At 42.6% G+C, this 22,670-nt stretch overlaps 1 protein-coding gene across 6 annotated transcripts in view; it reads left to right on the top strand.

Annotated features, from left to right (window-relative positions):
• CLYBL (citramalyl-CoA lyase) overlaps nt 1-16,071 on the top strand; it is a 168,080-nt gene extending 152,009 nt beyond the window's left edge. For 3 of the 6 annotated variants that reach the window (XM_062624676.1, XM_062624677.1, XM_062624673.1), the window contains 2 exons: nt 254-378; nt 15,417-16,071. In XM_062624676.1, coding sequence (XP_062480660.1) covers nt 254-378; nt 15,417-15,512 — 221 coding nt within the window. In that variant the 3' untranslated portion in view covers nt 15,513-16,071. Of the gene's footprint in view, nt 1-253; nt 379-2,602; nt 2,659-15,416 lie in introns of all 6 variants that reach the window. The other 3 variants (XR_009965970.1, XM_062624675.1, XM_062624674.1) reach the window with 3 other exon arrangements.
• The last annotated feature ends 6,599 nt before the right edge of the window (nt 16,072-22,670 follow it).

Raw genomic sequence — 22,670 nt, forward strand, 5'->3', positions numbered from 1 at the left:
GAAGAAAGAATTGTAGGTTCTTTCAAACTATATTGAATGTAAGCATAGCTCAAGATATTTTAATTCTTAAAACAATCTGGCTAAAGGCTATCTGCCTGTTGTCCAGTTTAAAAAATTAAAGAAACCAGGTAAAATAATTAGTTAAAGAGCAAGAAAGTCTGCAAGGCGTATGAGAGCCTCAAGTGGTTGGAACATTTTGCTTGAACATCTGTTTGTCGATGCATGATTCTGGTGTTATTAATCTTCTTTGTAGGTAAGCAGGTGATTCACCCCAACCAAATTGCTGTTGTCCAGGAACAGTTCTCTCCGAGCCCTGAAAAAATAAAGTGGGCACAAGAACTGATTTCTGCTTTTGAAGAACATCAGCGATTAGGCAAGGTAAATATTTTGTTAATATGCTATAATGGAATCCAAATTTGAATAATATTTAAGATTTAGAAAGATTAATGATGATTCTTTGCATTTGTCTCATGAAGTATGCTGTAACTGAGAATAGTGCTCGTGAAATCTGTCTCGATAGATTATAGTGTGTATATTTATTATAAATATGTCACTTCCCAATATACTTACAAATAGACCAGCTATCTTTTTCTTTCCCCTTCCATCTTATATTTTATTCTTTGATTACACAGCCTTTTGAGTACCTGCATATATCTACAGCATCGGTGAATTAAAACCACTTCTCCATTATCCCTCAGAATCACGGTGTTACTGTCATAGGAAATTATTTGCAATCAAAAGACAGGTAGCCTGGCAGACAACTCAGACTGCTTGTGCAGACATCATTTATGGAAAGAAATAAACAGATTAGGAAGTGTTGGTTTTCTAAAAAATCTCTGTGTTGGTAAGCCTGTTTCACTTTTGGGAGTTTGATCCGGCAAACATCCCTAATAGTGAGTGAATTTACTTCTGAGCAGAACTGCTTGCAGACCGTGCTTCTTAATCATTAAAAATGGGAATGTTTTATGTGCATTTGTACCAATTGCTGGACCTGAAATTTGGATAGAGGAGAAAGCAAATTAACACTAGAATATGATTGTTCCTAATTTAGTGCATCATTGAGTCTCACGTTTCCTGCTCTGTGGGTTTCTGCTATGTAAATATTGCGGTGGTGATGCACAATCTGTCTCCACTTTGTGCCAGTAATACTTAAATTAGGGGTCGCCTGAAGGAAGATTTTATGCTAGTTGCGGCATTGTCAGTTAATTATCTTAAAGGTTATTTGCTATAATCCAGTTTGCCTCTTTTTGAAAGAAAAAAAAAAGTTGCAGCTAAATATGTTTATCTTAGTTGCAGCCAAGCCTGGGCTAGTTAAAAAGCAAAATCCCAGTGTCAGTACAGATGAGCAGGAATGGTTCACATGTGCTCGTGTGGCATTCAAGCAAGAAACAAATCTCTTTGGTAGTGAAGTTCATATATAAGGCTGTGCATAGGGTCTCATTTTCTCTGGTGCTATATAAAGGTTTTCTATGAATTTCTTCACTTTCTGGTGGGTAGAAATACACTGCGGTGCGTGCCTTCCCTGTTCCCCTGTATGTTTGATACTGCAGATGTTATGCATTAAAAATATTTAAAAGGTCAAAGCAAAAATGATGCTTTCACCTCAAGGTAAAAGTGTGAGAAGATATTTGCTATTACTCTGCCCTTCTCTTTGCTAGCCCATCGCACCCTCTCTGTAGTACCTGAGTGTTTCCAATACGTCCATGACTACAGTATTTGGGTACTGTCCTGAGCAGTTATTTCAGTGTCACTATTAGGATGCTGTGTGCCTGTATCTGTTGTGTTACCTTGAGTTTGAAATGCAGCTGTCTTCATGCAAAGAATTTAGGAACAGAAAACGTATGACTGGTTTTGCCCGTTATTCTGATTTACAAAGCTTGGCTTTCTTACAAAACACATCGTTGTAATACTGCTTGTGCAAATGTGTAGGCAGATAAGTGCAGAAAGAAAAGTCAAACAACATACGCAGCCAAATATTGCTTATTTTCATGATGTGTATAATACTATTCATTCAGCTGAATTTATTGTCAGAAATTCACCTAAGGAATACCCCTGTCATACAAACAATCGATAGGCTGAATTTAATTCTACTTCCACTTCACACAATTGTGAAGCCAAACACATTAAATATTAAATCATTCTGTATTAGGCAAACATTAGTCTTTGGATTTGTTTTGAAGTTATTAATTTACTGATATAATCCTGGTTTCTTGCATATATCAGCCATTTGGGGGGGGTTGTTTGGGTCTGGGGATTTTTTTTTTTATTAGTAAAAGCTTCTAATATAAGGTATAAGCTTCTATAATGAGCTGCAAGGTCTGCTGAGGGTCTATGGCTTGGGCTATTTTTTTTTTAACCAACCAGGTTGCATGCTTCATATATTTTTGCATATAGCCATCTAGCAACAAAAAAGGACTGGCAGGTTAATACATGAACTTCTGGATCTTGTACCACTGACATATTGCTGGGCTTCATAATAAAATTGGAAAAAGAGTTTTCCATGTAGTGCTGCAAACTTCTTAACCGAGTTTGCAATTTGGTGTGGTAAGTGTGTCAGTAAGAAGAGCTTGGACAGCCTGATTACTCAATTTTTTTTCCAAAGCAAACATATCTCACTGAGGGATCCTCTTGCTCCACATCCTAGCGACATGCTAAAATGTAAGTAATAACTCTTCCCTTACCACCTCCTGACAAATATTCCACACAGCGGCTTTAGTAATCCTCGTGTCCTAATGAAACACCTCTTCTGTTTTCCTTTTACTTTTATTATATTAAAGCGTTCATGTCAGTAAGACTAAAAATATAGCTGTGGTTAATACGGTTGAGACTTGCATGGGTTTGCCATGTTATTAATCAGAGTTGAAAGCCTGGAAAAAATAAATGTGAGGGATTTGTGCAGCTGTTTGTGTGGTAGATAAGTTACTGGTCTGCAGTCTCTAAGATCATAGTTTGTTTTTAATTGGGTTTAAAGTTTGATGCCCTTACTCAACAATATTTTATATTAAAATACAGTAATAAGCTTTTATAATCTATTCCAGTTTGAGAGCTACAATTGCCGTAATGTTCTTTCTTTGAGAGAAGGCTTCATTCTGAAGGCTGAAATGCTTTGACATAGTAGCCCCCAAATGTGAGTACCAAGGTCAGGAAAAATTAGGATCTCGAATAAGTATTGCTGAATTGGAGACGCTGTGGCAGTCTCCAAACAGAAAGAAATTAGAGAACCAACCAGCTAGTCAAAAGTATTTGGGGTTACCTCATAGAGATAGTCCTGTTTGAGGAATTGTTTTAGTTTGGCTTCTAGGTTGTTTTGGTCATAGGGTTGGGGGATTTTTTTAGCATTTCTAATCTGACTGAAATATCTGGAAAATAAATCACATCCTTGTACTTTGGACAATTAGAAGAGAATTGTTGAAAAAGAACATTTTGTATTCTATACAATTGTTTATTAAGTGCTCTTTTGTCTGGAACTTTGGGATCTAAAAAAAGAAAAGTATTATTTCCATATCATTTCAATATTTTTTTCCAATGGAATTTTATTGCTAGAGGGTATGACTTTTTAATTTAAAGAATCAGCCTAAAGAAAGCAAGCATAGCTGTTGGGAAAGTCTAAATACAAGACAAATGTCTGAGTGTGTTCAAAATTAAAAAGAAGGGTAATAAACATTGTTCTGGTAGTGTAAAGGGCAGTTTAAAGCAAAAGTTACTAGATTCTTTCAAGGAAAACATCTGAATTTTATCAGTGGAGTTACAATAGTCTTTACTGTATAAGTGACTCCTCCATTTACATTACAAATACACTGGATACAGGAATATAATTTATTCTATATGTAGTTAGTGTTTATATATGACAAGAAAGTAAGGCACTGAAAATGCATTTCTGAGCCCTTGCACTTGTAAATACATCAGGCACAATATAATTATTATGATAGGATCTTACTGAATTGTCTGGTCTTTAAATAAATTTCAGACAGAAAGAAAAGCAGAAGAGTAAAGTAAGAGGTTGCTTACACATTTAAATTATGTACTAATTTATAAATGCTTTCAAAGCCCCAGCGCATTGAACCAGGAAATAGCTAAATGCTGCCACCAAAGTTGCCAGTCAGGTAAAGATTATTGAGAGTTAAGGTAAGTAATTCACAAACCCAAGCTGCAAATATGGGTTGGATATTTTAGATCCCACAGGGCAAAACAGAAGCAGTATCTGTACATGCCACGTATGAATGCACAGAGTACTTCTAAGAAGACCTTTAACATACGTTTCTTGCCTTATATTCTGTGCCATTGTATATCACGTTCCCAGCAGCTGAGGGATAATATATATGAACTCCAGTGATTCGACAAACTATACAGTCTGGTTTATGGACCTTTCCAGGATTATGAAAAATCTCAGGAATACATTTATTTACACAGCATCTACCCAACAAAGGAATGGAAATTTCCAGCAGTGGCTCCCTTACAGTGCTCTTTGTTTAGGAAAAGCTACCCCAAGACACTGTATCTTGGAGACGATGCGCCCTCGTGCTTGGGCCAGATCCAGCACCCACTGCTGCCTGAGGAGGTCTCTCCCCACTGCCCTCCCTCTCCCAGCAGTGCCACAGCCCCCACGAAGGCTCTCCATGTACAACCCCAGCCACAAGGGATCCATCCCATCCCAATCCAGCCCATGGGTGCTGGGAGGGCACGACTGTTTTCCAAGGGCAGCAGGCTTCTCTGGGCTGCCTCCTGGGATGGACGCACTGGATCATCCTTCTGGCATCAGGTGGTGTGGGACCCCAACAACCTGGAGGGCATGTATTATAGGACATGATATATCAGGGCTTTATGTGGACCTGTGGGTGAGGGAGCAGCCCAGTTCCCTTCTCCCGTTACCCAGGACAGACTACAGACAGAGATTTGAGGTGCTACAAACCATCAGCCAGCAGTACAGGGTACCTCTGTGCATGCTGGGCTGCAGCACTGTCAGCCCTCGCTCTGAGGATGCAGGGAATTTGCTGTCATTTATGTTAATTGAGCAATGTATATTCCTCATGCTGCAGAGTGGGGGATTCAGGGATTTGTGATAAATTGCCACCTTTTATGAGCTTCCGCCTTAAGAATTATAAGCTCAGGTCCATCTCTCTTCGAAGATGGAGAGGGCTAGTGAGATACAAACATAACATGTGGGCCATATTATATTATTTATCTTTTTAAAAAGTACCCAAGTGAAATTTTAATGTGAAAACTGATGAATAAATGGAGATCAAAGGAGCTCATACTGGTACTTTAAAGTTTCTCTGTAGAATTTTAGCATTTGAAAAATATTTTAGAAATGTGGTTTGTGTCACAGTTGGCTTTTCTGTTAGAAAGATCCATCTGGGGCAAATTTCGAGCCTTCACAACAGAGCAGAAGGGGCTGTAATAGTTAATTGCTTGTGCTACACTGGTTCCTATGCTAGTGCAATCAGTCCTGAGGGAGTTATGCCAGGTGGGGAGAGAAGGAGACAGATTTCACTATGCGGGGCTGCAAAAGCTCCTAAGCAGGGCAGAAACTCATACAAAACATTTTCTTGCCAACTCCCCCCTTCCACTCCCCAGCAGGCTTTTGGTGGCTCTTAATCTGTTTTCCTCCACTCATTAAAGACCTGTGTCCAAAAGTCAGGGGGAGAAGGACTTGGATGGCACTTTGATATTTCCCACTGGGAGAAGCTTCCCCGCGAGCTGGGAGGATGGATGCTGTGCCCCTCCGTAGCCTTTCCCCCTGGAAGTAGCTTCTGGAGGAGGCAGCTCCTGACCCCGGGGATATGGGCCCTGCAGAGGGTATGGGTTGGCACCTCTCCGGGTTTCTCCTCAGCAAGGTACAACCCCCTTATCCTTGTCAGTTCATGGAAGTGCATACAGGGATTGGCTAAGACAGGGTAAATGCCCTTGTTTTTGGAAGGGCCATGCCACACCAGAATGCTCCCAATGCAAGCAATGCTTTTTTGCAAGCATGGGGTGAGGAGACCCATTGCTGCAGACACCTGCCCACTGTCCTGCCAAAACCTGCTCCACACGCAACCCATCAAGGCAGCTACTCACCTTCCAAATCCCCCTTTAAAAAGCATTAACAAGCGCTCAAGAGCCTGGTTTCAATTTCCAAAGCAGGATCTAAACAGAGATGTAATGTTCTGACCAGATGGCTCTTTTTAAGGCTTACTGAGGGAATTCAGAAGCCTGTACACCCAAAATACTGTTTCAGTTAATTTAAGTAGCAGCGGTCTTGCTGCCTCTTCACTCCTGTCTTGCTGGCTGGCCTTTTCAGGGACATGGAGAAGCTCTCTGCAAAAGCTCTGTCAGCTGAAATAGAGAATCGCAGTAAAAAATGGCTGCCCAATCCTATTCAGAAAATGAATCTGAAATCAGAAAAAATATACAATACAAAAATACTGGCAATTCCATCCTTGTTGACAGAACAAGTTTTACTGTTATTACTTTTCTCTCCTCTGTTGTATTTTACAGTGTCAAATGCTTTTTGTGTATCCTGTAGGCATTTACTTCCAGATGAAATTTTCTAGTCTATATTTAACAAATTGCTTCCATGACTATAAGCCTCAAGTTAATTCTAAATGGCTTAATTAAGGGCACCTGAGGATACTGAAATCTTAATATTAGTTACTTTTAATTTTTCCATATAATAACCATGATGCTCACGGGGGGGGGGGGGGGGGGGAAATGCATGGTTGGATAGGATGTTTGTCCAGGAAGCTGCTTTTGTGCTTTAAAATAAAGATATGCTTGGCAGCAGCAAGTGTGCTCTCTAGGACTCTTCCGCTCCCAGTACATTATAAGACAGAGGATGGAAACCAATGAAGAATATTCAGATTTCTAGGACTTTCTCCTCTTTCTTTAATTTAATTCTTTCCTAGTCTAAAGGAGCACACAGGAAGGCAACAACCAGAGTGAGAAGGAAACTAAAGAAAATGTAAAGACAGCAGTAAAAACCCCATCATGTCTGCCTTTCATTCAGGGCTCTTATACAGGTTGTTTGCTTAGTGAGAGGTGGTAGAGACTTTGGTGTCCTGAAAGAGTTTCTGAAGCTGGACCACGCAGGATCCCTGGGCGCATCCCTGCCAGAATGGCTGTGCCTAGTGGTTCAGGCAGCCTGGGGGGCTGTAAAAGGGAAAAACAGCTTTTTGGGCTCACATAGCGGGGCAGGACCCTTATACATGGGCTGGGGATGATAATGTCAGTTGGAGGAGAAATAAAGGACTTTGTAGGTCCTTGTTCTTCATCTTTCCTGCCCCACTGTGGACTTGAGGGATCACAAAGTCCTTCCTACCTGTTGAGCTTTAGAAAGTGTTTTTTCTGTCAGAGTTCTTGTACTGCTGCTAGGGAGTTATTCGAGGTAAAAATTAATCTCTTTTTCATGAGGTTGTTGGTCTTTCGTTCTCGACCTTTTGTGTCCTTCCATCTGCTCCTGGAGGTAGAAGCCTGTCTCATAGAAACAGGCCTGCTTCTGGCATTACAAACTGATTTATCAGTGATATATATAGTGATATATAGTGATACTTAATGTTTTCTTCATATCAACAAAATGGCTTCAGAAACTTCCTGGTATTGATAATTTGCAGAATTCCCTCCCATCGATCCCTTCTTTCAACAGATCACAGAGACCCACAAGAGCATCTCCTCTTACCAGAAATACATCTTTTGAAAAACCTTTTCAGGGATAATTTATTTTCCCCAAAGATTTTGTGTATAACTGTCTTTCCTCCCATAATGTTGCTACAGAAAAGTGGTGATTGTCAAAAGGTTCAAAGGAGAAGGTACAGAAATACGTAACCCAGAAAGCTCTGTTCACTTAACTTGTTCTCTATGAAGTCTTTAGTCTGTCATATGTGACTACATTAGTTATTTGGGCATTTCCTACATACTGCAGAATGTAAAAGAAGGACACAGCTGTGTGTCAATCTGATCTGGAGGTGCGACAGGCCTCAGCAGAGAAGATAGTGAGGCATTATCTTGTCATAGCCTGAAAAATGTGCTCAGTTGACCCAGATACCATCGAACATCTCCTAGCAGCTCACTAACCTTTGGAAGTTCATCACTAAAAGGTGGAATCATGACCCAGCTCTTTATGACGGCACTTTGGCTACAAATTGCAGGAGAAAAAAATTAATTAAACCTGCATTCAGCACCGTCACAGCTGCCAGCTTATTTCCTACTCTTGACTTCCCCAAAAATATGGCTTCGACCTTCTGTTTCAAGAGAAAGTCATTCCTTTGTAGTCAGGATAATCACTCCTCCCCCAGGCACAGACCCAACGCCATTTGCTGCGACCAGGACTCTCTCCTCTTTTGTTCATTACCTGTAAGCAAATCCAAGTGTTCCTTTTAGGCCCCAAGGCAAAGATTTCCAAATTTCCTCTGCAGGGGGTCTCTTAAACAATGTGTGTTTTCATTAATCCAAGGGGAATTATCTTCCTGAATGCCATGCTTTTTAGGGGGCCCCTTTGCTATCCACCTGCTTTCTTCCCTCCTCAGAAGAGCAAATCTGCCCTTCTTCCAGAACACAACACTCTTATTTGCTTGTAACAGTTAATATTGTGCAGGATTAGAGATCATATTCTCAGACTTAAGCAGATTTTAGTGGGTTTATTCAACATATTTTTGTGGTCTCCAAAAAGTCGTAACTAGACCTTTGAGGTTTAGAAGTGGGTGAGCCATTGAATTACCATTAGAAAGAATTAATGTTTCTCAGACAACAAATCAAAGATTTCTTGCATCCTTGAACTTGACGATGCTTGTCTATATGGGTTCTGCATTTCCCCTTTGGAAGGTACACAAAGTTTTCACTGGATAGCTGGCATCACCCATTTTGCTGGTGTCCTTTTAGCCTGGCATCTGCCTGTGGATGCTGGTACAGGTCACAGGGCTTGGAAGGGAGTTTCTTACATAATTATTTAGACAGTGGCTGTATTCACACACAGCTTCTGGCCTGCGTTATCAGAGCAGTGTGGGAGCTCTGTTTCATTCATGACATCTCCTAATGATGAAGGAGGTGGAGGAGAGAAGGGTGGCTGCCCCACTGGTGCCTCTATGACCATTTCCCCTAGGTCCTAGATGCACATTCCCGCAGAAGTAGGACAAGGACATAACCAGACTGCCACACACCCACTGCAGGGATTTGGTTTGCAAATGAAAGTATTGCTGGCTAAACTGTTTAGAGAAGTAACTGAAGACAACCAAATCTTCATCAGCAGGGCAGTATGTCTAACCCAGTGACAAGAGAGTGCCATCTAAGGACCTGTCCTCACTCATGAGTGTGCTTGTCTTCTGAGCAACAGTCAGCTAACTAGTGGCAGAGATTTTTTTTGGCAATTCCATAAGCATTAGATAACCTTTATCTTAGGCTTATACTTTGTTCAAAATTCAGTAACAGGTGCTTTCTTATCCTTATTGCAATTTCAGGGCACATGACCTTAGCTTGCTTTTCCTTTTCTCTCACTGGCCCAGGTACCACATGCCAAAGCCCTACCTACTCACCAGGATCCCCTTGCACCTCCAAGCCTGCCATCTGAATTTCCCGACTAGATTTCCAAAGTAAACTGCTTTTGAAATGTTTGGGTGTCTCTGCGTAGTGGCCCAGGACAGCCTGTCCGTTGACACACACAACAAATGCATCTGATGCAAGACAATTTATGTTCTTCTTTCTACTGTAGACAAGCCATAGGCTTAATGTAATCTATTTTTATGAAAACCCTGGCCACTGTCACGAGGGAGTTAAAAGTTGTTGACTACATGTATGATGAGATCTCATAGAACATCATAGGGCATCAAATCAAAGGTTTATTAACAAGGGCTTGCCAGTGATTGAAGTAATTAGTAATGACAGCATTGGTTCCCAAAACAGAGCACAGAGTTCTCACAACCAGTGCTCATGTTTGGAATTCCATCCACCATCAAACAGGAAGCAGGTAGGCTTTTTGGAATTTACAGGACTTAACCGGTACTTCAAAATGCATATACTTGCTACCAGCTACACCTTAGGAGAGCAAATCTTCATATTCAGTACCAATGCAGGTGCTTAATAGATTTCAGTGGTCTAAGAACTGAGGGTCTTCACTAACCCTCTTAGAGAGTTCATTGCAGTCATTAGTATGGATGCAGATAGAGGCACAGATAACCACAGATGGAGGAAATGTTGAGGAAAAAGCCACAAGCATTCCCAGATGCAAGAATACATCTAATTCTTCCATCTTGTCAGCCCAAGGGGACTAGCTCATCTGATCACTGTCCCACATGTCCCAGAACAATTATTATTTTACTTTAATTAACTCATGTGCTTTAATCCACAGCTCAGGGAGAATTGTGTCACGTAACTATGAGGTGCCTAAACATTCTGTATCATGATAGCTTGTTTCTCTTGTTAACCCAGTGGTACATAAGCAGACAAAAGCTGATGGCAGTAAAAACCCACATAACATTGTATATTATATAAAAGGGTTTCAGGACAGATGAAGAAGTGTGAAACTTTACTTTTCCCTGGTCTTATGTAAAAACATAAAGGGCACCTCGCCTGTGATCCTGTCCATCCCCTGTTGTAGTTAAATACAATTTTACCACACATGAGAAACACTAGCAAGAGAATTGGCTGTATCATTTTTTCCCCTTTCCTGGTTCCACCAGAACATACTGATCCCCAGATGACGCAGAAATCATGGACACTGAATCCCATCCATTTAACTTCTAGAAAGGTAAAATAATGTTTGCCAGGAAAAAAAAAATAAATATATATATGTGTGTGTGTGTGTATACACTCTGTTTATGAGACGATCAAAGAGATTTACCAAGTTCTTAACTACTCCCAGAAAGTTTCACAGATCAGCTGTTCCTGGATGATGCCACACATAGACACACACAAAAAGAGGAGGTCTTCATGTTCCTGGGAACACTACATTAACATGTTCATGTTTCGGCCATGGCAAATAACAAACCAAAACTTAGACTCTTTCTGCAGCTTGATACATGTCATTTCTTATAGGTAAAGGAAATCTTTAAGGATAATACATAGAGATGACAAGAGCCATGTTCAAGATTTATGGCAACACATGGCCAGAGTTGTGCTCTAAGTTGTCAAAGAAGAGACCTCAATTACATGTTGAACTTGGCTAAATCTACGTTGGTTTTGGTAGCGTCCGCATTTAGCCAAAAGGAGGCTCATAAGGTACAAGCATAAGCTCCGCCAAACTGGTGTGTTACAAAGTTTAGTTCTGTACCTCTTTGGTCTCTCCACAGCTACCTGGAAATTCACTGCATTAGTTATTCTTACTGCACAACTCCCATTTGCCCTCTTTTTCATAATCCTATGTCTTCAGCTCCTGGCCTGTGAAAATTACTGTTTTTCTATCAACTCTGCCTTAGAGTATCTCCTGTCTGTGGGCTAGATCTGTCTATCACCCAGGGCTGACCATGCTCAATTTTCTTTTTTTCCATTGCTATAATTTTTTACCATTTCCTTATGGAAAAAAAATAAAATAAAATTTTAAAAGAGAACCCAAAAACACACACACACAAAAAAAAACCCTAGCAGTTTTCTATAATTTTAATTCCCTTCCAGCTGTTTCCTGTATTTGCCAAAAGCCTTCTCTGTTCCATTCTCAGAGCACTTTAGGATATATTGAAATTCAAAGTAGAGCTGTTAAGACTTTACCCAGCATGGCCTGCATCTTGCATAAATAGCTGTTATGTTTTTTAAAATGTTACTACTCTTTTAACAGAACATTAAATGTCATTGTGGATTTGTTGCGTTCATGTACTACATGGTTCCTGGGGGATGCATCAAATTGCACAGTACTGGCCCTGCACCATTCAGCCTAGAGAAGGTGGTCTGATACAAGAGGTGGAGATGGGGAAATAATTACTTGGTGAGCTTCGTGGGCAGCTGCAATAACAGGGCAGAGAGAAAAGAAGCTGGATGGGTCTGTCTGTGTTCCTCTTGTTGCTCTGCTCTCACAGAGCTTTCCAGAAGAAAACACCTTTGAGCCTTTCCTCACTTGTCAGTCAACTGGGAAGGACTCTTAGCTAGTCTGCATGATGACCCAAATGGGAAATGCTGCCTGTTCACTTTCCTCCTTGATTGCTCCCTGACAGCGGCATACAGCAATCAGGCTGAGGGAAGGCAAAGGTTGTGCAAATACAACCCCCTCTGTTCTGTAAATGCCACAGTTGTCCTCCATTCCCTCACTTTTCATCCCAGCTGGGTTATTGCACCCATGCATCATCTCCCAAAGGCTGCACTCATCAGCTGTGGTTCTGCCTCCTGGATGCTGCTTCCCCCAGCAACTCCATCAGCCTTTACCTGGAAGGTCTGTCTCTTCCCAGGGCAGGTCTGACTCATTTGACTCACCTGGAGCTGGGGTCCTTTTACAGGTTTCAGAAAAGGCTCCCTCTGAATGATTTATATGGTTCCATGGCAAGTGAGAACTACAGCCACCAAAAACAATGGATGCAAACCCCGGCCTCACACCACACACCTGCCATTGCTCCCATTCACACTGCAATCATCCTTAGGAACAGAGCCCTGGTCCCACAGCTGAACTACTGGAAGTCTAAGTACAGGCTGGAAGCATGAGATTATTAAGAAAATTAGCCAAAAAGAAAATTTAGGTCTATGACTAAATTAATCCCCAGATTAATGCTATCAAAGCAAATGGTGTTTATAGAAAGTCCTGTTTTCTTTATATTCATGTGAGAAAAAATCAAAAGACTGTTAAAGGCAAATTTCATCTAGCAGAATTCAAAAAAAAGAGCATGGGGACAAAGCTGTAATTACTGGTATTTCCTATCTGTTGGAACCTGTGGGTGGAAAGAGAGGCAGTGAATAAAGTATATTCAATGGCATTAAAATCCATTTCTTTTTCTGGACTTCAGCTCAACACTGCAAATTAGCAGGCAGAAAATAAGCCTCAGAGTGAACAGGCAGAGAAGCCAACTTCTTCGTGTTACTCTTTGGTGTTGGGAAACAAAAAAGCATTTTTTCCTTCAAGAATTCAAATTCCTAGCAACCCAAACTACAGCTGCATGCTGACAAGAAGAGAACATATGACAGATCTCAAGTGGTTCAGTGCTTGTGTGTCCACACACACACTAACACATAGTACTATTATCCTGGTTTCCTTTCTGAGCATGTTATTTTAATGAAGAGAGGACAGGCATGCTGCTTAATTAACTCCTGCTTTCTAAAAAGACATCCTGACCCAGATTCATCATGCTCCAATTTAGGCACCTGCAGAGGTACCTGACTTTAGAGCATCCCGTATACAGTCAGTAGGAGGGATAAGACCCTCCCGATCATGATTCAGACCACCAGCAATGAGAATTGCCACTGCTCAGCACCCAGCTCTTTCTGCAAACTATTGCAGGTACTTAGGATAGCTGTGCTCCTAAATCAACCATTTCACAGACCTAGGAAGGATAATTCCAGACCCTAACATAACTCTGCTGTCAATGTCATCCCACATGCAAATTTCTCTTTTAAGCAATAGCTGTTATTTGACTGAATGCCTATAGAAAATAGGCACAATTCAAACATGCTTTCCTTACAGTGAAAAAAATGTATCTTGCTGTTTGAGATCACTGCATAGAGCTGAATTAGTCTGAAGAAGTCCCATGTCATGAAATGTTTACTTATTTCTGAATTTATTTTCACAATAGCTAATGAATTGCATAGTTTGTGGCTACATTTTCTTTAAAGGTTTAAAAGTATAAGTGAAAATGGAAGAGATGTAGCTAAGATAAAAACTGGTGTATTATTATGAATAGTAATAGTAATAATTATATTAATGTTGTTGGGTAGTAATGTAGGGTTGATTGGTTGCTCTGTAAACAAGAAATTTGAGTTGAAGCATCTACCCTTGAGTATCTGCCAGTCCATTATTCCCAAACCCACCTAAAATAGTGTGAGCTATAGTAGGAAATCCTACTTTGAATAAAATAATAGTTTTAACTATTAAGTTTTTAATGGTTTTAACACAGCATGTTCTTACATGCAACAGTATTGATTTGTGCTAGATTACCGTTTAAGGTGGATTTTTGTCTTAACCATTCTAGAATGTGATTTAGTATTTAATTAATACTGCTTCAGTCAAGCGAGATATGTCACTGGAGCAACACATTTCCTAAACATTTTTGTACATTTGGGTTATATTTTCACTTTACTCGCTGGAATCCTCTAATGATTATTGAGTCTTAAATGAAAACCAGTAAACAAGAAACATCTTGTTCCCCTCTGCATTTCTCTCGCTACACATGCACAGTCACACACGCCACTATCGCTCTTACCCTGTTCTTGGTTGGCCTTGCTCACTGTCAAATCTAAGGCCAGCCTGTGATCCTGTATCCATTGCAGCAGGACATTGAAAGGGTGCGCAGTGCTTCACAGAGACACCCTCCGCAACACTGGGGCCAGGCGTTCAATTCTGAATCCTTTAGAGAAAGGATTGCATATTTGTATATGGGGATTTTGTCCAGTACTGTCAGAATTACAAATAAGATGTTGGGATTTTTGTTGGGTTTTTTTTTGCCTGCTGGACTTTGGCATGTCTTGATGAACAGTTTTAATCTGCAGAATCCTACCTCAGCAACGTATGTGTGGATTAAAGCATCCAAAGGAACGAGTCAGGTTCAGCCCTTTCCAGAACACGTCTTCTGTTTAAGATTTAGCTGTGATTCATAGTTAATTATTTTAGGCTTGTCACCATGGTACTAACACAAAATCCCCAGAAATACCAAGTGATTTCCAAAACCTGCCCCGACTCTCAGATAGCCACCACAAAGCCACACTAGCTAGCTTTGCATCCGCTTGAGGAGATACCCTATATGCAGTGCTCAGGTGTGCTTTACCTTGGCTCCAGAGCAGATTTGGGCAATATTATCACACCAGCCACTTAGTTTTTTCCAGCTTTCATGCCAGCCTCTGTCTCTAAGCACAGGCCCAGCTTGTCTTTAGCACTGGAAACCTGATGGAGACTCAGCCCATCCCCAAGTCAGGAAATCTTCCTTCCACCTCTCAGAAGCACAGCCCTAGCACTGGGAGGGTGATCATGATAGATGTGGGGAGCACAGCTAAGCCCCAGGCGCAAGGTCTGCCAGACTCTCAGCTGGCATGCACAGCCTCACTGCCTCTTGATGTGTGCCAGCTAGAGAGGTCAGAACAAGCAAGCTGCACACTGGGCTTCTCTTTTCTCCCTCTTTTTCCTCCTCCATGGAGCAGTCAGCACCCACCGCATTTCTTTAAATGCAGTTGGCCCATCTCGGTTAGTTTGTTGTGTAAAACTTGTTCAGAATTTCTGAGGGAGCTGATGTGTCTTGACAAGCGGATGTGTTTTTAAAGGAAAAGACGAGCCACCTACAATTTCTAGAGGTCCTCTCAGGAAGTTTGCATTCTCTCTTTTCCAGGGAGCATTTACTTTCCACGGAAGCATGATCGACATGCCATTACTGAAGCAGGCACAGAACATTGTTACGCTTGCCACAGCCATCAAGAAAAAATGAGCTGGTAAATGAAGCTCTCGCCACGGGGCCCCAGTAGCTGTTTTAAAAGATGAATATAATACTTGGGGGGGGTAAAAAAAAATTAAAGATGTCAAGCTTAAGCAGAAATCCATTTCCATTTTGCAGATCTGTCATAGCCTGCTTGCCAGAACTGCTAATTGCTAAAACTGTTCCAACTCAAACCACTGCTCACTTCTGCACAGTCCATGTACTACTCATAACCTACAACGAAGTTACATCACCAACTGTATGACATCATGATAATTACTATGAATATGGGACAATGACTTCACTGAAGGAGAAAGGCAAAACATAAGCTATGAGCTCTGTTAAAAAAAGCAGATGAAAACCGAGTCAATCACTTCTATTTGTATCTACAATTCTTCCCGCTCCAGTGCAGAACTCCTGGCAGAAAGGGCAAAGCCTTGAATAATTATGGACCGGTTGAAATAATCGAGATGAAAATCATTACCCAGTGCAGGCTTCGCATCCCTTCGCTTCCCTCTCCTCCCCCCCTTCTGTAAATGTCCAACAGCCATTAAAAATACTGCTCCGACAACTCGGGACTCTTGACTTTCTTCCCTTTTTTTAAGTAGTTGCTATTCAGAGTGTTTCCTCCTGGAAGCGTCCAGCCTGGGAAGGGTTGGACAGCAATAAACTTGTAGTTTTCGGAGACACAATGCGGCAGAACTTGTGCATATGGTCTCGAGTCAGATTTACATCACATTAGGGATACGGCTACAGATCATGTGGGCCGTGTGGTTAACGGGCTTAGTAAAGCTGTTTTGAAGAGGTTAACCCAGCTTGTAGTAAGGGTAAATAAACATAACAACCAGGCATTGTCCTCTATTCAGCATGTACTCTTATATGGAGGGCTAAAGGGTATTGAAGCTGCAGAGGATCAACTTGTGGTTGCCAGAGGACTCCAATGAAGTTTGAAACACCAACAATCAGAGATTTTGTTTCTGTTCCTCATTAAATCATGAGCTTTTGTGCTCAGACCATGAACGACTGTTCTTTAAGAAATTAACAGAATGGGAAGTTTTAAACTATGCACCAACCTTTTCATGACCTACACAGCAGCAACGCTGCTGCACTTAGACAAACACTGCGGGGAAGGCTGTTCTGTTTATTTAAATTTGTAAATAGAAAACAGTTGTTTTTTAGTTTCATTTTTCACCGCCTCCATGGCCATTTTATGTAGGGAGTCACAGTGGCTCATTCGTCCCATCTGCTCGCTTAGCGTGTTTCCCCTCCATCTCCGAGCAGCACTTTAAAACATTTTGGGGTTATTTGGGGTTTAATTAAGAAGAAAGGAAAGAAGGAGAAAGGGAAGGGGGGGGGGGGGGGGGTGGGAGCGCCCAAACCACCGACCAGGAAGCACCAAGGAGAGGGAGCCCGGGGGAAGTGGAGGGGAAGCTCCGGGGTGAAGGGGGGAGTGCTCCCGGGGCCGCCCAGAGAGGACGGTACCGATGGAGCAGATGCAGAGCCGCCCCCCCCCAGCACACCATGGACCCGCCGCGTGGTTTTGGGGGTGAGCGGCGCGGACCGACATCCCCCAACACCCCGAATCCCATTCCCCCCCCCCCACTAAGGGTCCTGTCCGAGGGCGCCGCGCCGGGTGATCCCTTCCAGCGCGGGGACCTCCAGGCTAATCTGATTAATTAAAGACTACCTGGTTCTATTGCCCCTTCCCCCCACACACCCCTCCCCGTGCACCCTCCGTTATTAATTCTTGGCTGAGTAAATTATGGGTAACGCTATTAAAACATTATCAGAACTAATGAGAAACAATTACTTCAGAAGATGATCTGGGACAAGCCGGAGTGGGGCACATGTGTACTTATCCCCACAGATTGCGTTAATAAATCATCAGGTGCACGGCAAGGCGGAGGCGAGGCCTGGCGCAGGGCACGGAGAAGAAGATATATGAGATTTTGGGGTTGTTTTTTTTTTTTTTTTAATCTATTTTGCTTTTTTTGCATAATTTTGTCATTAATCTCAATAGGAACCCGTGTGGCGTAGATTGGTTTATTCCCTTAATACAGCCCCGGGGGGGATGGGGGGAAAAAGGAGAGGATTTCAGTAAAATGAATGTCTTCATTGCCGCACTGGAGTCTGGATGCCCACGCGTGAGAAGCCCGCGGGAGCTGAGCGGCCGCGGAGGGCAGCGCGGGAGGCGGCGGAGGAGCCCGAACCCCGCCCGGCTCCTCTGCTCCCTCCTTAAACCATCCGAGAAACAGCAGTGACATGAATGAGCTCTCCCGAGGTGCTGAAGCGCAACCTCCGCAGCCTGCGGAGCGGTGCGGGGAACTTTGTGACCCGGCCGCGGGGAAATCGAATATGCAAAGAAATGTTGGATATATTCGGATTTGTCCCTAAATTTCCCTGACACCCCTTCCCCCAGCGGAAAATCCTGCTTCCGTGTAAAGATTTCTGCTTTATAAAAATTAAAATCCAATTTATTTGGTTTTTTCGTTTACTTTAGGAAGCTTTCCTTTTTTTTTTCTTTTTTTTTCTTTTTTTTTTTTTTTTTTTTCCTCCGGCTTTATTCTTCACCTCTTTCTTTCTCTTTCTTTCCTTCCTTTCCTTTCCCGCCTGGTGCTGGGCAAGCAATCGATGAAACAAAACAGATTATAAGATTAGGAGCAGGATTTTGTGCATATTAATGACAGGGAAGGGCACCGAATGGGTTTGTAATTGCAGATCTTGCGCTCGGGATTGGGAACTGTAGCCCTGCCACAGCAAAGACCCCCCTGTGAGGTTTTCACCGTGGAACTTAGGGGAAAAGTGAAAAAAGTAATTACCAGAGCACAACACTGAAATGCTAAAGCACTTATTCTTTCTTTCACCGTTCTGTTTTAAAGGCGGAAAACGGGCAAAATGGAAAAGAAATTACTTTCAAATAAGTAGGTTAGCACCTGAATGCTGGTGCGAATTTTATCGTCTTCTTTTTTTTTTCCCTCTTTTTTTCTTTTCCTGCCCTCTCTCCCCCTTTTTTTTTCCTTTTTTTTTTTCCCCTCTCCAAAATTCTAGTAATTATTTAGCAGAGCGTTTGCTTCTGAACCTACCATCCAAGCAGAAGAAACGGGGGAAGGGAGGGAGGGAGAACTCGGGAACACAGGGACGCTCCGCATGTGAGGTTGGAAGCAAATACCGCCAGGAAAGCTGTTCAAAGCTGCAGTTTGAAATGTAGAGGGATTTTTTTTGTTGTTGTTGGGGTTTGTGGAGCCTTTTTTTCCCGTTTCTTTTTCTTTTGGTTTTGTTTTGAAATCGGGGCTTGAAAGGAAAAGATTGTTTTGGTTTCCTCTCCGACACTAGCATCAAACGGTATTTTAGCAAAGGGATGCATTTCACAACCACAAATCCCTCCCAGGAACGGCATGTTCCCTGCAATATCGAGAAGTAACCCGACACTGAATTTTAACTCTTATTAAGGGTCCCTCCTTGTTTCTTGGGCTGCTGCAGTCCACCCCCGAGCTGACTCTTCCTGAAATCTGGGGTTTGACGCTCAAAACGCAGTCCTCCTTCGCTGACTTTCCTAATCCTTTTCTCCCGTGATTAACAGCCAAAGTTGGCTTAGGTTTAATGGGTACCTACTAGCGCGTGTTGTTTTAATTCTGCTTCCAAAGGAAAATAAATGTATCTGGTGGAAATTAGGCTTTGAAAACTTTTTTCTTTTTTTCTTTTTCTTTTTTTTCCCTTTTAAGAGCCAATAAAATGGAGTACCTGCTCCTCAGGCAGTAATTTCTGATTTCAAGTTGGGGGGGGAAGTATTAATATTTAAAAAAAAAAGAAGAAAGAAAGAAAACTTATTTTTTTACCACATTTCAACCATCACATCGCCCCAAACCTCTTCTCCCACCTTCATTTCCCTCAGGTTCAGGGATTGGCAATGTCCCAGGACAGAGCTATTTTTTAACTGCTATTTTAAAGGTAAAGAAGAGGAGGAGAAGGGAATAAAAGCCCCTGAAGGCAACATACTATTTTCTATTTTTCCCTGTGCAGCCCCGCAGAGGGGAGTCCCGGGTCAGGGAGGGCTGTGGGCAGTTTTGGGAGCTGGCATTTGACTGATGGGGGGGGAGGTCTCCCTCTCCTGGGGTGGGCACCACCGCGGGAAGTAGATGGGTGGATGGATCAGTGGGTGGAGGGCACCCCTTGTCACCTCAGGGACAAGGACAACCCTTGCCTTCTTGGGCTGCTGCCAGGAGTCCTGAGCACCGTGGGGAAGGAGGAAGAGAGAAAGGAAAAGGAGGAAAGAGTGCCTCACAGACCTTACTCAACCGCCAGAATGGTTTCCTCCTGCTGCCCCATGCCCACAGCACCCTTTCAGCCAGAACTTATGGAGAGGCCACCTGCAGAGGCACACAGACACCAACCTGGCATCAGTGGTGCCTGCAAGGACCAGCAAAGAAATCAGTGCCTTCCATTTCCATCACACTTCCTTTCCCTTCACAGTAACGACCGGGTCTCCTTGTCCCCTCAGTGCATCCCAGGCCTCTCTCACTGGCAGTGAGTTTCCCTCCCTGGGAACAGGAGGGGAGGCTTTCCTCCTCTCTTCCAGGGGTGCAGGAAATGGAATGCAAAGTGGAAATGTCCTGCATGTAGGCATACAGCAAGCAGGAGAGAGGTCAGATATCCTCACTATGTCTGGAATTATTTCTTCACAAATTGAACCTGAAACTCCTGAATCTGTAACAACAAAGCCAATAGCACCATAAGGTGCTGCTCAGAACGTCTTCAGAAATGCAGGAGGCCTGATTCCTAAAGATGTTGCAGGTGCCCACTGCCTCCTGGCATCATTTGAACTTGATCATCCTGGTGAGATGGAGGAGTACTAAATGCCTCTGCTACCTTCTTGGAATGCTCTAATTTAAAGTGTGAATCCACATAGCTTATAGTTTTATTCCCATTTCTGCTACCACTGCTAATGTTACTGTGGTATCAAGCACATGCATCAATTAGGAATTTTCCAAAGTGAAGTTTGCTAAAGATTCAAACATTGTCCCTGTGTGAGACATGCCTGCAATAGCCTAGAATTTATGGGACACATGTTCATGCTGCTGGAAAGACCTGGTCTAGACTTCCTGACACCTGGCTTCATTCCTGGCTTGCTTTTACAGTAGTCAGTAGTCCCTGATATGCATCAGTGTTTATGCAGGTCTGGTACACTGTGGGATGTCACTGGAAATGCTTTATGTGTAAAAATGCAGCTCAGGCAGGCAGTAGTACACGTATTGCTGCAAATCTGACCATCACTGACAGCTCTGTCTCCAGTTTTGTCACCCAAAGGCCTGTGGTTGGATAATACAGAATTAAGTACTTGCAGTGAGGGAGAAAACAGCAGCAGAAGATGTGCAAGGGCTGTACAGTGAACAAAATCACTTCTATCCTCTTCAATCATCAACACTTGGGCTGTCAGGGAAGGGCTTGTGTTTTACTTTAAGGTGCTGAAAGAAGGTCCCCCAGGTCTGTGGTACTCAGAGTGCAGGGAAGAGCTGTGTTTTCTGCCCATGAGATGCCCGAGAAGGAGCTCACCCTGCAGAGGCTGCCCATCGCTGTCACATCTCGACCTCAGCACTTGCGTGACTGCTGGGGTACTCACAGAAGCCTACCTGTTCCTTTGAAAGCATTCAGGCACTTTCAGCTCTGCATCGTGACACTTTACTCACAGACTACTTAAAATACATAGTAGGCATAGACATCTATTGCTTCCTTTAGAGTCAGTTTTGAAAAAGCAGCTCCTCCTGAAAGAAAAGGCCAGTCCTGTACTAAAGGCAAAATCTCTACTGGTGCAGGTCTAAGATTTCCCAAGGAGTTACAAAATCCACAGGTGAACTGGATTAGCTGACTTCATACAGATTATTTGGTGTCTAATACTCCATTTGATACTAAGGATATGTCCAATTTATAGAAAAAGGCACACAGTAAGTTCAGTAATAAACTTAAATTTGTCTCTACATTGTAGCTCTATTAGGCATTTCTTTCTTTAACTATTAACTAGCATTTGTGAGAGTGAGTATGTGAGGGCAATGTGTACAGTGAACGTTTGCTATCAAAGCCAAGGGAAATAAGTGTGTCTTTGTGCCTAGGTTCTCCTGGAGCACGCATGTTCCCAACTATAGGCAGACAGAGAAAATTGGAAGGCTGTCCCATTTCACGTGGAGGGGAGATGTAAAGATCTATGCTTGGTTCCTGGCCTTGCTCCCCCATTACTGACATCAGTTTGTGTCAAGTTTACCAAAAATCCCTGCTGCTGTGACACTCCATTTGAGAGGCGGGGGGGAAAGGATAATAAACTTTTTTTTAATTGCTTCCCTGGCTATAAATTAGTATGCATTGGGCTATTTTTTTTTTCCATGAACAAAAGCACAATTGACAGCGAGGCTTAGGGAAAGTAGGGAGGGAGCTCTGAGCCTCAAGGCTCCCCTGCGTATTGAACCTGAGCAGGGGGAGGCCTTGTCTGTGCCCAGAAGTTGAAGGGCACTGAGAGCTACAGCAAAACAATGGGGATTTTTATGTTTCACTGACTGTTTTTGCAGCTGCATCTTTCCCCCTCCTCTTCTCCCCCCACACTATTTCATGTGAGAACCAAGTATGAAAATAGAAGCCATGGCTTTCCCTCCTGCCACAGCCAGTGCACAGAAAATGGGGCCAGAAATCACAAGATCTGAAGTTAGTTATAAGTCACTGTTACAGACAAAAGCAGAAATTGTTTTGTGCTTCTACAACATATTTTGTTTCTGTTATCACAAGCATAAAGACAGGGCTGAAGCCCACCAACTGCACTGCAGGTTCAACGCGATCATCTTCGCATCCCTGAGGTTCCCGATGACATCTGGGGAGGAGCTGGCAGAACCCACTGAGTTCTGCCTCTACAGCTTCCCCTCCATGCACATCTCCCATTCAGCTTTAGAATATCTGATAACCATCTCTTCCATGGTAAAAGCTCATATAAGCTGATTTTTCTCTGGAGCTGTATGTGGAAGCCCTTATGCTACTTCTCTGGTGCATCCAGTGACCAACCTGAAAAAGAAACAACTACAAGAAGTAGACAGGTATGGACCAGAAGTTGCAGAGGAAGTGTTAGCAGAGATGCAGCCTTAGATGTAGGGAAATAACGGTGGGGTCTGACTGAGAAATGTCTGAGGGATGGGG

The sequence above is a fragment of the Pezoporus occidentalis genome, unplaced genomic scaffold (genome assembly GCF_034315485.1).
Source record: "Pezoporus occidentalis ecotype Australia unplaced genomic scaffold, CSIRO_AGI_Poc_V1 ctg27, whole genome shotgun sequence".
Lineage (NCBI taxonomy): Eukaryota > Metazoa > Chordata > Aves > Psittaciformes > Psittacidae > Pezoporus > Pezoporus occidentalis.